The sequence below is a fragment of the Aegilops tauschii genome, chromosome 7 (assembly GCF_002575655.3).
Source record: "Aegilops tauschii subsp. strangulata cultivar AL8/78 chromosome 7, Aet v6.0, whole genome shotgun sequence".
NCBI classification, from domain to species: domain Eukaryota; kingdom Viridiplantae; phylum Streptophyta; class Magnoliopsida; order Poales; family Poaceae; genus Aegilops; species Aegilops tauschii.
The window spans coordinates 2,167,084-2,182,006 of NC_053041.3; the positions used below are offsets into that span (position 1 = coordinate 2,167,084).

Sequence of the window (14,923 nt, forward strand, 5' to 3'; positions counted from 1 at the left end):
AGTTCATTGTCCACAACTCAGTGAACTTCCAAGACGAAGGCAAGGCCATCATTTAATCATTCCATTGCTAGTAGGATCAGGTAGATATATGAGCATTGTAAAAATTCTGGATGAAGATGAATCATCATAAAAGAAAGAAATAAGTTCTGCATAATAATAAAATGGACACAGGAATGACTCACAATGCACAATGCAGGGATTCATATTTCCACACTGGCATCACCCGATTAGACCTGTCTTGAGTTGAGTTTCAACCATACAGAAAATAAAAGCATGCAGAACTAGCACAAGTATCCATCCGACTGTACAATTGGTGTTCTTTACAGAAAACCAAACCAAAAGCATCATCATCCAGTCATCATCAACTCCCCACATCTATCTGTACAGAGTTCGGGGGGTCAAAAGAGGGGGGGACCTAGCAAACTCCCGACTGCGATTCAAAGCCGCTGCTTCAGGGGGGCGACATCCGCTGCGACAAAAACCGGTAGATGCGCCATGCAACGCCACGCCATAATTCCTGCACTACTAAACCAATCTTCCTCACTTTTATACAGTTTGGGGTGGACACCGCCTTTTGTCACAAGACAGTTAGACTCCGTGGCGGCGACTCCAAGCCTCTTTGTTGGTTATATAATCTACAAACTCCCCGCCATGGATTTCTCCCCGGATATCTTGATCTCGCTGGGATTGTCGTCCTCTTCAAAGCCGAGGGGCTCCTTGCTGGAGCCTGCCCCACCATCCAGAGGCATGTGGATGCATATCCCATTGGGAAATGGTTCCTGAGTTTCATTCATGGTATTAGACCACTTGCATTCAGGGTCAATATTTCTCAAAAAAAATGCATAAATAAAACACTGGTAGTAAATCGTGTCCCTGGGTATTACACTTCACTTTTGAAGAATTATAACTAATACTTCAAGAGCATTATCATACTCTGTCATGCTTCACGTGTCAAAATAAGATGCTGAGTTTCAATTATCTTGCAACAGTTATATACTCCCTCTGATCCATATTAATTGTCATTCAAACGGATGTATCTAGCACTGAAATACGTCTAGATACATCCATTTCAGTGATAACTAATATGGATCAGAGGGAGTAACATGATTTAGTGCCAGAGAAGGACATGTTTTGTGCAATACAAGTTCATAAAACAGATGCCCTTTCACTTTCAGCATAGAATGCAGCAATTTATTACCTGATTTCCAGTCTCTGGCCCGTTGGAATGAAAAAGAATGGGGCGGCATCTCTTGTCCTCGTTCATCAAACTTGAATTCTGGAAATGTGAGATTAGTGCATTCCTTCCCTGGATCCTACCATACGCCAATGATGCTACTTTCTCGCTGTTAAATTTCTCCCACTTCTTCCCATTGAAAGCCTGTAATTAAAGGTAGGCATCCAAAAGGTCATATTTCAAGCTGTTGAGATTAATTCAACCAGCGAGCATAGGCTGCTGTGAAATTCAGCTAGACATGGATTGATAAGAGAACAATGGAACATGTAAAGGACCAACAAAGAAAACACACCTGGTAGAAAGATACAATGTGCACAGGGGATATCATGTTGATGAACGCATAACCGACATTGCATTTGTTCTGCAGGGGGAAATGAAGAAACAATTATTACAGTACTGGATATGTGAATAAGTCGCTGAAAAACAACAAGATGAAGCAATATAAAATACACTACCTTGAAATCAATTGGCAGGTAGAAGAAGTCATATGTTCCTTTGTGGAGCTCATCGATTGCAGCCAAAAGCATCTTGGATGTGTACCTACCCAATTCAGGAAAAACTGGGTTAGGACAATTAGCAAGCAATATAAAGAGCAAACAAGAAAACATGGCATTAAACTGCATACTTGTTTGGAATGTTTTTAATCATCAATGTTGTCCGAGTATCCTCTCCTTTACGGATCTTGTCCAAATCAAGCTGATACTGCTTCTTGCTATCTGCCTGGAACGCGCTGCTGTCAACTCGGCGGTTGCGACCACGCTCAATGGAGGAGCTGTCAAGTCCATAATAACCAGGCCCTTGATATGTGGTGTTCCCAAAGAATGGTGGTTGCCCAAGTCTTGGCGATGGTATTGGTCTGAAGTTAGTAGAGTTATTATCTGTCAGGCTTCCACTTAGAGCAGAAACAGGATTCAGGGAAGCACGAGAAGCCATGTTCAGCATGAGGCTTCCCCCGTTTCGGTTAGCACCGCCAATGTTCCCCATATTCGCAAACCTAACTTGATTCATAAACGACGTCTCGGGCGATTCAGGCAAAAATCCAAAGTGGCTCTCAAATGGAGCGCCAGAAGGGGCAGACCCAACATGATGACGGTTTTGATCCAAAGATCCGAACAATGAAGCCTGGCGACTACCATACAGGAAGCCCTGACCCTGAGGGCGGCTACTGGATGACATTGCATGACCAACTGGTGGTGGACGCCACATTGATGAGGATTGGGAATGCTCTGGATAAGGCTTTGGGCTGCCCCACAGAAACTCGGGCCCTGTTAAAGTCCCAGGACTCGAGCTCATATGCTCACTTCTGCGATCTTGGTATGACTGTGAATGCTGAAACGCTGCGCCAAGGGACTGGTTGCTGTTTGAGAATACTTGATCGTATTTAGACCAGTTGTTGTCCTTCCCAATTGGTGCAATCTTCAGAGCATTTGACATCATTGAAGGGGACATTCCGATAGGGCTCATTCCGTTTCCAGTAGGTGAATTGCTGAATGCATGCAGCAAATTGTTGTCGGTTGGACTACCATATTGAGCCCACGCCCCTGACAAGAGATGATGCATTTCTTAGTTGTGAACAGGTGTTTGGAAGAAAATTAGATAAAGTGAGGATAAAATGACTTAAAACTGATCCAGTAAAAGTACCTGGGGGAGAGTTAGCCATAGGCGATCCAACGTGAGGAGAATGCCTATAACCTCTGGTTTCATCTTCTAGTTCATGACCAAGGTGTTGCACCAAGCTAAATCAGAAGAAGAAAATAGAAGAAGAGTCAGATCAGACTGGTAAAAGTCATCAAAGACAGATAACTGAAAAATTGTGTTGTCCAAAATTCAAGGAGCATCTATAGAGGAGCAAACAGGCATATCTACTGCTTAAACAATATAGTAACTCTTGGAATATTCATACCTTCTGCGTGTTCCACCAGGACGACTTGGCTCCAACTTGATGCGTTTTCCAGCGATCTCGCTCTTATTCAGTGACCGAAGAGCAGCTTCTGCCGCCCTAACATCGTAGAACTCAATAAACTTGTGGTGCTTTTTGTTAGGCGTCTCTCTTATCTGCAAACAGAAATCAAACAGCTTGAATGAATACCACAAGAAAGATGTATGAAGCTGCATTTTCCAAGTAGAAACCTTAAGTTAGTGGGAACAAAATTTGGGAGTAGCATCCTAACCTCCTTTACTTCCCCATAAGTTCCGAAAATCTGGCGAACTTCTTCATTAGAAACTGATGGATCCAAGTTAAAGATAACAAGAGTCCCCTGGTTTAAATCTTTGTCAGACGGATTCTCCTGCAAAATCAACAAGGTATTCAATTTCAAGGAGTGCTTTTGTGGGCAAGGGCTTCAGATGGGTGCAGAAGAGAAACATAACAAACCTTTGGGATAGAAAAATGTATGTCAAGCTTCCTCCTCCTCAGAGGCTTATTCTGCAATGAACGCATCGCACCACGTGCAGCCCGGATATCAAAATAAGATATCATCACAAAGCCCCTGTGCTTCGTTGCAGTGTAAAGGGTCCGGATATCCCCAAATTGCTGAAAGGAATGACAATAACGTCACTGTCAAGACCAACTGAGATTCGACATCAAACGGATACAGATAAGAACAAGCAGTGGTTATGATTAGTCAACACAGAAGATGAAGGTGTCAAGATCATAAATATCCTATATACAGAAGATGTTCAGATACTGAATGATACACCTACTGCTGCTATGTAAAACTAGCAAATTGGACTGGAAATGCAATTCATTAGAAGTGGATAAATCTGTTAACCACTGCAGTTCATACCTCAAAGAGAGAGCGCAGTTCAGAGTCCTCAACGTTACTGTTAATGTTCCTCACAAACAATGTCCTGGAAGGATGCTCCCCCAACGGATGCTCCCCAGCCACAGCTCCAGGACTGTTTGACAGGCCAAAATTGTTGTTTACTCCATTGGCCCTGATCCCATCACTTATACTTGCATTCCCCAAACCAGCTGTGATGCTGTCCAGAGGGTCTGAGTCCAGCTCCATTCCCCCTCCGCTGCCAAACACATCAAACTCCTCCAGTTCCTCTGCAGGATTCGCCTGCGAAGATGGCTCCATCTCATTCGTGATCCCAGCGAAAAGCTCATCTTCATCGGGCAGCAGGTCGTCGATCTGCCGGAGATCAAAGTCAAACGGGTAGTCGTTCCCCTGAGGATCATCATCAAAATCTTTAAGCTTCGCTGACGCATCGTCCATCGAAGGGGTGCCATGTGCAGAGTCAGGGAAGTTCACTGGAAGAAAAAGAAAATTTTTGATTTTGCCAAACTTGTTCTGGCACAGTAATGCTGAGACAAGTTAAGAGCAAAAACTGGTGTTCCCTATTTCCATACATCCAGTTGAACAATGCCAACTGGTAACTCTGACATAGACAACACAGTAAGACTTGCTAAACAAAAATAGGCAATCATTGGCAATCCTTCCTTGAGAAGAGGGGGACAATTATTGGCGGGCGGGCGGGCGTACATTTTTCGTGCGGCAGTACGGGCAGCGAGGTGGAGAAGATGCTGGTGTCGCCTGCTCTGAGGCCATTGGGCGGGTTGGGGTTGTTGTTGTTGGTGAGGGGCGGCGCCGGAGGGACTCCCCACGGGCTGCTGCTGCTGCTGTAGCCTGGCGCCGCCTGCTGCCGCTTCTTGACGGCGAGCGGCACAGCGAAACCTGTGACAAAAGCAAAAAAGCATGGGCATTCAGAGATAGTGAAGCAGGAAACAGAGCAGAGGCAGGGCAGACATTGACATAGATAGAGGAGGGAGCAGAGACCTGGTGGGCTGAGAGGTGCCGGCGATCGGTCCATCACTGCATTCGGGGAGGGGCACCTGCGAGGCAAATGGAGCTAATTTGAGCATCTACTAGTAGCTTTGTCAATGGGTAAGGAAAACGCGGATGACTTAGGAAGGATTGGTGGGGATGTGCACAACCAACCGGGTCAAAGAGTATTTCGGAACTGGATAAGCACAAGAGGAAACAAAGAAGGGAGGAAGCAACGAACTTTGACCCCCTAAAACGAAAATACCGGCGGCAACAGGGGCCACCCACGATCAATCAATCAACAACCAATCTAATCTAATCTAATCTAATCTAATCAATCAACGATCCAGCCCAAGTACGAGTAGTAGATTGGGAAGGAGAGAGACGACCTTATTGCCAAGTAAGAGAGCTCGAATTCGTCCATTCATGGCGAGATTAAATCAGGGAAGTAAGAAAGCCAATCAAATCAGGGAAGATTAACAAGCCCTAAGTAACCGGAGAAGGATCAGGCGGCGCAAATTCGATTAGTAATAAACCCATCAAGAACCCGCCCACCCAGGAAGAATTGGGGGCCAAGAAAGAACCCGACTGACCTAGCGCCTGGCGCCTCCGGCGGCGGGGAAGGAACCCTAGCTGCTGGACTGAATCGGCGGCGGCCGGGGAAATCCCTTGTCCCCTCGTCGCCTTGGTCTCCGCCCGCCCGCCCGTGCTGCGCTGCGTTGGTTCGCGCGATGAGGGGAGGTGTGGGAGGGGAAAGAAAGAGAGAGAGAGAAAGGCGAAATCTTTTCTCTCTCTCTTGTTTTTTATACTCCGTCCACTAGTGAATCATCAAGAGAGAAATAAAAATGGGTTTTTTACTGGCCCAAGCAAGCAGACGCAATTGGTAGTGGACGCCGAGAAAAAAATATTAGTAATGATTATCCACACAAAATTAAAAATTGAAAATTAAAAAAAGAATTTTTAATATGGGAAGTAGTAGTAGTGGGATCGAAAGGGACGGGTATGATGATTGAGGCCATCCGTCTTCCACTGCATCCTCTCTTGTCAACTGACAATGGCAGGTGGGCCCAAGCACACCTGGGAGCCCACGCGTCAGTGGTGGACCTCTGATTAGCTAGTGGCCAAGAGGCTCACGGGAGGCCCACAAAAGTCGGGAGGTGGGCCCACGAGGACGATGCTCGGGCTGTGGGCCCGCCCTGTCGGGCTCGTGGCTGCTGCATTCGTAGTAGGCTGGATTGGAACGTCGCCTCGCGTCCGCCCGCTTCATTATTCGTCTTCTTGCCATCTCCACCATTCGTCCGCACAGTGAAAGCAATCCAACAGTGTTCTGTATCGGTCCACATAATAGACTGGACGTGCTCTCATAAACCGAAGACAAACATGATATGCTTTGTACGAATCCGGACCGCTGCCATGCCCGCTTCTGACCACCTTGCCCCACCCAAAACCACCGATCCGGTCCTCCCGCGTTTTCCTTCCGCCGCCCCCCCCCCCCCCCCCCCCCCCCGCGTTTTTCTTCCGATGCACGCGCCGCTTACCTCACCGCATCCCTTACCGGCGCAGAGCATGCAGCGGCCGGCATTAATGCCATGATAAGACCGCCCCTTCGCATGGCCTGGCCGCGGCTATGTAAGGCGCGCTCCGGCGCCATCCACACCGCAATCAATCCTCCTCCTCCTACTCCCATCTCCCTCCATAACTTCGGCGATGGGCAAGTCCTGGGCGTCGGTGCCGACAGGCTGCAGTTCTGGGACATGCCCGGGCAGATCCTGTCGACGTCACCCTCGAAGTCCGGGGCCGTCGTCCTCGTCGGCGGGAGGCTCCTTGACAAAGGCGGAGATCGCCATCTCCTACGGCTATGAGGAGGAGGAGCCGCCGCCGTAGCAGTGCGCACCAGGCGGTGGCGGGCCAAGTGTAAGCTGCCACCGACGCGGAGTACGAGGAGCCAATGGAGCGGATGCTCTGTCGCTCTGTTCTCCACCTCAACGGCCCGACTCCGCCACCGGGATACTCCTTCCCCGTGAAGGCGGAGCCGGCATCCCCTCCGCGCAACCGCAACGTCCAAATCGGACGCCGCGTGAAGGAAGAGCGTCTCTCACCGCCGCCAATGTGCGTCAAGGAGGAGCGGCTCTCTCCGCCACGGTGCCTCATTCCCCTCCCACTCTGCCGCCCTGCCGCCAACCAGTCAAAACCCTAGTCCATCGTCCACCGCCGGAATGTCGTGGACATGGACGCTCGGGAACCATGACCACAAGGTCGGCTCCTCCTCGGGACGCTACCGCGCGATACCCTTCACCGTGATGCCGCCCCGTGCGCGACCTCATGTACGTTCCAATGGCGACGTGCGAGAAGTACTAGGAGGTGGCCATCCCAGCGCCCTTGTCGGACATGCACCCGCTGAATGGCTGACATTCGGACCCATAAAGGGTTCCCGTGCCAGCCATTCCAACCTAATCGAGCGTTGGTTGCACTGGCGGGTCGGCGGGCACAAGCGGACTTTCGATGTCCGCATGGCCACCCAAACGAGCGAAAAGAAAGGAACCTATTGTGTGTCCGTTTGGGTCGGCCCGTTAGAGTTGCCCTTACCCGTCTCTCGCTCTCATCCTTGAAGCTAGTGTCATTTTCTGTTTCTCTCTCCACGTACATATCACCAAGACTATTTTTTGCATCACTTTTTCATTTGCAGCATTTCCTTTCGTTGAAAAGAAAAGAAGAAAAAGCTGTCCTCCTGCTTTATAGCAATGGAAAATTCGTACATTTGGAGTTATTCTTTCTTGGCCGATTCCCTTCCTCCTCCTTTGATCGATGTATGTTTGTGCCCGCCCAATATTATTCTGATTCCACCAATTCAGAATCTGCCTTGCTAGCTTGCAATTCTTATTCTTAAAAAGGAAAAAAATGAGACGAACCCAAGGGCTAACTCTCGTTGGCTTTTCTTTATAGGAGAAACTCTGTGAGCACCGCGCGTCCGTGCCAGGACTCAAACTCGGGTGGGCTGGCAGCAACCTCAGCTGCCCAGCCAACGGGTCGACGCCCCGTCCTCATTCTTAAAAAGGAGAAAGAAGAAAAGAAGGAGAGATAGCTACAGTCCAATCCATGGGAAGGGGAAGGATGGTTGGGACGAAATGGAGAAAGACTTGGATAGTGATGTGACTTGCGAGCATCCATCCATCCCTTTATACATATACACACGGATGGATGGATAATCCCTTTTGTGTTTTGGTATCTTCCTTCTCCCTTGTGTGCTACTAACAAAGAGAGGGTAGATAGAATATTCCAAAGAGATGATGACTAATCCCTCTCTCATGATCACTTGTTATCCTTGGTTGGGGATAAGCACGACCACCACTGACATTTGCGAGGGAGGGGGGGTTGCTAATGGCGTGTGAACTCTCATCACCTTGCATATCCCCACAAGTTACCTACCACCTGCATGCTCATGCTGCCTAGGAGGGCTAACGATGTACTCTTTCTTCCTGCTGCTCTTGTTTAACAAGATCGATCCAGTCAACAGTCGACATGCATGCCTAGATTTACTCCTTGTAATTAATTAGCTAGTCTAGTGTGTTCTTTATTTATCTACTAGTAGTACTTGCATTGTCCTTTGATCGACTCAACATACTAGAGTACTAAGCATTTGCTTGATTTGATTCGATTGATTGATTGATTGGTTACTCGGCAACAACAACTCTATTCAACACCTAGCTAGCTAGTTAAATATGCTAACAGTGTCTTGAGCAAAATAAGAAAATTTATTTATGGATTCCGTCGGCACGGCACGCCACTAGAAGACGACCTACATATGTATATATCCCTCGTTCGCTGCATATGCATCATGCTAGTACTAAATTAAAGTCGCGCATTGAAGGAATGAGACAAACAAGCAACCAGTAATCTATGGAGTATAATCATCGTCGTGGTCATCATACACATAGCATTGTCTGCTTTCCAATCAGCAATCGGATAACATCACCCCAACAACCAACACATGGAATGCATGGCCCACCCCCTCCTTCCCTCATCAACAAAAACATAAGTATACTATATACTACAAAATACTACTAGCGCTCCCTCTGTCCTCAAATAAGCGTCTTTCCCGTATGTTTTTTTAACCAACACAACAAAGAAACTCGAGACCGATCGTTTTTCCTCTTGACCTGGCGGCTGGAACCCTAGCCGCCGCTGTCGCGAGGCCAATCTTCTAGCGCCTTCCTCCGGCGGCTCCCCTCCACCGGCGACCTCGGTCGTCGGTGGTGAGGGGAGTCGCCGGATCCACGCGTGTAGATCGTTTTACTCTCTCGTAGTCTAGGTTTTTAGGCTGTTCATCGTCTTGGTTTCGGCGACGATGATGACGGCGCTGAATAAAGATTCTTCGGATCCATCCCTGACGAGGCCTTCAGTCCTATGGTTGGGGATGAATTTGGAAACCAGTTTGTTCAAGCAAGGATGGCGTGGCGGCGGCGGCATCCTCGTGGTGGACCTGTGTCCTCGAGCTCCGCCATTGCAACGGCGTTTGCTCCAGCGTCGGCGCGGAGCTTGGGAGGTAGTCCAGGAGCGGATGCAGATTATGGTCTGCATCGACGACATCTGGAAGACAGAACGTGTGATGGGTTCGTGGTTCGTGGATGACAGGTATGGTTTCCTCCTTCGGCGTCCTAGTCGTGGTGGGGTGCCAGATCTGGAGCTCGATTGCGTGTCCGGGGTGTTGCCCCGGTCTGATTCGTTCAACGGCAACGGCTTCACTTTTGGTGAGCCACCTTGAAGGTCCTCAAAGCTGCATATCAGCGATGGAGCCGCGTCGAGCTCGGGTGAGGAGGTGATCCATTATTCTTTTCTTCGGTGGCTGCTGTGGTGGTGCTGGAGGCAGGCGACGGGCGTTGGTGTCAAGCTCAGAGATGTTCTGCTATCTTTTCAGTTTTGTCATGTCGGTCCTTACGTGACTTGCTTTGTTCTTTATGATATGAATGAGACACGTATTATCATGCAAAAAAAATATAAGCGTCTTTCATCAAAATTTTCTGTGTTACTCATCCTCCTCGAGAAAAGTCTCCTTTCTCCTCCCGCCGGCGCCGCCGCCGATCCATGGCCTCTGGGCCGTGGAGGTGCGGTGGACCTCGGCGCCCCGCCAGCGGGAGGGATCCCGTTCTCGTTTTTGTTAGGCTCAACGTCTTGGTTGGGGCTGTGTGGCGGTGGCGATGTCCCTCAGTAAGAATAATGCCTCCCACGTTCTATCCCCGCCCTGATGGTGCGCATAGCGTCGCCGAAGGGTGCGTGGAGGTGTGTCTCCGTCTGATCTCGCGGGATTCGGTCGGTGCTGGTCTTCGGTGGATCTATTTGAATCCAGTTTTTGTTCGTCTTCATTCGTGTGATTACAGGTTTGATCTTTCCGATGTACAACTCTCTTCAACAGTGATGGTTGCTGCTCTGGTGCGCTGATACTTTGGCCTTAGCACGACAAACTTTCCGACTGTTTATAACAACAAGGTTTGGCTGGCTCTGGTAAGGGAGGGGCGATGACGGCGGCGCGCCTTCAGCTCGCTACATTGCTTTGTAGCCGTCGCTAGGTGGTCCATAGACCTGGTTGTAATTTTTATTACCACTAGTGTGCTCTATACTAACATCATTGATGAATAGATTGAAAATTTCTCTCGCGAAAATGTCTTTCCTTTGGAAACTTATTTTGAGACAGAGTGAGTAACACATATCTTGTTTTCTCTACCCTTTTGTATCCACATCCATCAGATACATACACACATACACAGAGGACAGAGGACACGAGGACTCTTCCTATCTGTAACAATCCAATTCTATACTACCCCAGCCGTTTTCTAAAAATTTGTCATTTTAAAGATTTTAAATGGACTATCACATACAAATGTATATAGACATATCTTAGAGTATAGATTCACTCATTTTGCTTCGTATATAGTCATTTACTGAAATCTTTAGAAAAACAAATGTTTAGGAACGAAGGGAGAATGGTGCATGTGCAGCCCCTACCTGCTGAAAGCTTGAGAAAGAAACTGACATGGCCTCCTGCCTGCCGTGCTCAAGGCTGCATCGCTTTGCTGCTATCTACAGCATTGTACTGATGACACAGTTGCATGTCCACACCACTCCTCATCTCTTTCTGCTTTTCTTTGGAAAGCTATCTATGTGTCACAATCCACATCATATCATACACTCCCTTCGTCCCACAGTGTAAGAGTATAGTGTCAAAACCTTTTTCTTTTCAAGGAAAAACGCTTTTATTGTGAAACAGAGCTGGGGAAACAGAGCTGTCCATCGCCGTCAAGCAAGAAGTGAGATTTCAGCTGGTTCCGGCACTGGCGGTAGTTGAGGTCCCGGTAAGGCGGCTCAAAGTTCACCCACTTAGCGACACGGCAAATATGTACAATATCCAACCCCCTCCACTTATAGTGAACTTTGAGGACTACTTCAGCGAACAACTTGCACATGTGACACATGATTTAACATGGAAAAACAACCTCAGCTTGAGAAGAAAAACACCACGATAGTGGACCCGCTGGTACTCAATACTTTATTGTGAGAATTAATTGTACAAAATCTTCTGTGGAACCTCTAGATATTTACAACACATTCACCGCGTTGCCAACCAACAACACATTCATCACATAATTTCAGCTCAATTGAACACGGCTTGCCTACAAAAACAATTCATCTCTCAAAACTGCTATGTGCTGAAGCTGTAGCAGCCCGAACTAACAAAAGCACACTTAAATCAGATGCAACACTGAACCAATCCTAAAACCCTATTTTCTCTTTCTCTCTGCAGTTTTCCCTATCATGCTTTTTTGCATTCCCTTTCATTGCAAAGAAAGAAAGCTCTCTTACTTTATAGCAATGGAAATTTTCTTGCGCATCGACGGATTCTTTCGATTCCTTCCTTCTTTGATGTACTCAGATTCCCAGCAATATATTTTAAGAATCTAGAAATGTAATGGAAGTTGAAAAGAATAAAATAAAAGAGGTGATAGCTAAAATCCTACCCCGTGGGATGGTTGGGATGGAATGGAGAAAGTCTCGGATGGTGATGTGACTTGCAGGCATTAAAAAGAGCATCTAAGATGGTGGTGATTGCTTTACCTTATTGTTGCTTTTCTACATACACACATACTCCGCAACATTAGTATTCGGTAAGCTAAAAAGTGCTTCACGGAGCGCAGGTTGCTCGCGTCGCTCCAGGAGGCTGCTCGGGCGATCCAGATCTCAGTCGCTGCCGCTCCCACCCCCTCCACCTCCGTCCCCCACCGTTGCTGGAGGAAGTCACCTGGCTAAGCCCACGCGGCTGACAGCGGCGGCGGGCCTTCATCTCCTTGCGTGGCGGGTGGCGGCGCGAGCCTTTCATCCCCACGCGGCGGGATCTCCGGCTGCTGCAGACTGGCTGCCTTGAACGTCGAGGTGCACGCAGCGGAGAAGGACGCTGGGGCGGCTGCCTCGGTCTTCTTCGGCGACCTTGGCGACCGTTGTGGAGGACTCGACGTGGCTAAGATCCTCATCTCCGCGTGGTGCGGGTCGTGATGGCGGTGTCCGCTCAGATCTCTGGCCTGCTGTTGGGAGCCGGCAGGCGATAGCGTGGGGGCCGTCGGTCTGCCTAATAAAGGCGGCGGTCCTAGGGTTCCTCTCGCGCCGAGATGAAGATCTGCTTGATGCTTGTCCTCCTTGATCTGGCCAGAGTGTCAAGTTCCGGAAGGCTCCGCCGGCGGACTCCCTTGGGTGCCTCATGCCTGGATTGCTGGATCGGATGGGATTCGGTCGTGCGCACCCATGTTTTTTTTTCCGACCATTTGGTTTCTGGAGGGAGCGGTGCGAAGCTCTGCTATTTGTTGTCATCATGGGACATGTCTTTTTTTGTTCCATGGTGAAGTCAGTGGCAGAGAATGTCATGGAAGCCGTCATCAAAGTCTGTCTTATGCTTGCAGTTGCTGGCATCACGGAAAGTGATGACAACAACATTGGATGACTTCAATTTGGTGGTACTTCTCAAGCATAGGTATCGAGCTCCGGGGTGCTAACCCGAGGTCTGAGCTATTATTATATCTAGCAATGACGATGTTTATTGTGTTGTTACCTTGTTGAAGGCATTGCTTGGATTTGCTCAGACTTTTTCTTCGAGGTGAAAACCAATGATCTGGCCTTCGATGATTGGATCCAATGACGGTGGCGCTTGAGCATCGTTCCCTTCCTGAAGATGTCGTTGTTGAAGAATCCTTACATTGGTACTGGTGATGTTAAGTGATTGTTGGTGCGGATATGGTTGCAGAATGTTGATCACTGTTTTAATCGTTTCAGAGTTTTTCTTCTTCTTTTTTTACTCCTTCAAGGCATAGCTTCAGCCTTGTTTGACCATGCTAGATGCTGGTGTGATTTTGATGTGTTTTTTTATTGATCTACTAGTACATGTCCTTTGATCGACTCAACATACACTTGTTTGATTTGATTGATTGGTTACTCTGCAACAACAACTCTAGTCTCAACACCTAGCTACTTAAATACACTAACAGTATCTTGAGCAAAATAAGAAAAAATATTTATGGATTCCGTCGGCACGGCACGCCACCAGAAGACGACCTATATGTCCCTCGTTCGCTGCATGTACATCATGCTACTAAATAAAAGTCGCACATTGAAGGAACGAGACAAACAAGCAACCAGTAGCAAACACCATTAGTAACCTATAATCGTCGTCGTCGTCGTCGTCATCATACACATAGCATAGTCTTTCCAATCAGCAACATATCAGCGGATAACATCACCACAACAACCAACACATGCATGGCCCACACCTCCCTCCCTCATCCCCAAAAAATAACTATCCTGCAAAATAACTAGCCTTTTGCATCCACATGCACAAGATGCGTACGCACTAACTTCATCCCATAATATAACATAAGAAGCTTCAAAAACGTTCTTATATTATGGGACGGAGGGAGTACACATGACATGATACATATATAGAGAGGAGGACACACCAAAGGGCTCTGTATCTATCTGTAATGCTGGTATGGCGTGCAGTCCCTCCCTACCTGCTGGATCTGAAAGCTTCAGAAACAAACTGGCACAGCCTCCTGCCTTACCTTGCTCAAGGCTGCATTGCTTTTGCTGCTAGCATCTGTTATCCTGAAACAGTTGCATGCCCACACGGCTCCTCATCCTTTTCTGCTTTTCTTTGGAAAGGAAAGCTCTCACTGCGTCACAATCCACATCATACATATAAACGGGTGATGCTGCCATTGTTGCGGATTGCATCACAAGTATCTCTCTATCTATCTATCTATATGCCTTCTATCCCTTCATCAGTAACCACCACTCGTTCCTTTACTTGTATATATAGTTGTGTCTCACACACACACACACACACAAGTGTGGCCTGGTGTACTAGTTGACATGCCTTCTGCTTGTGGCATACACATGACATGATGATGGCAACGGATAGGAGGAGGATTGGCATCTACTGTACATGCTGCAGATTCTTTTTATAATTAATTCATCACTGTTTTCTTTCCCTTTTAGTATCACACATGAAATTAGCTACTACTCCCTCCATTCCAGAATATAAGGTGTGGCGATATTCGTGCAAGTCAAAGTTGCATGTATGTTTGACCAACATTATAGGATAAAATATCAACATCTACAATACAAAATAAATAAAATATGAAAAATACTTTTCTAGATTTAATGATGCAAATTTGGTACCGGAGAGATATTGACATTTTTCTTTCTAAATTCTTGGTCAAACATGCACATGTTTGACTTAAAGAATAATAATGCATCTTATATTTTAAAACGGATGGAGCAGTATACATGGCTTGGATATTTCCTTTTCTTTCCTACCTGGGTAAAAAAAGCTACTTCTTGACATCCTTGTTGTCATCAGACCATCACCGTCTTCGTCGTA

The 14,923-nt window shown here is 47.5% G+C and overlaps 1 protein-coding gene across 1 annotated transcript; it reads right to left on the bottom strand.

The window, feature by feature from the left end:
* Positions 1-174: 174 nt before the first annotated feature.
* LOC109765200 (protein MEI2-like 2) lies at positions 175-5,879 on the bottom strand. Its single transcript, XM_020323993.4, has 13 exons — positions 5,598-5,879; positions 5,017-5,072; positions 4,723-4,914; positions 4,021-4,490; positions 3,609-3,767; positions 3,406-3,522; positions 3,138-3,289; positions 2,876-2,970; positions 1,860-2,775; positions 1,690-1,774; positions 1,527-1,595; positions 1,199-1,378; positions 175-779 (listed from the first exon to the last, which is right to left on the bottom strand). The coding sequence occupies exons 2-13, from the start codon at positions 5,048-5,050 to the stop codon at positions 636-638; spliced, it is 2,613 nt and encodes an 870-aa protein (XP_020179582.1). The 5' UTR covers positions 5,051-5,072; positions 5,598-5,879; the 3' UTR covers positions 175-635.
* Between the last annotated feature and the right edge of the window lie 9,044 nt (positions 5,880-14,923).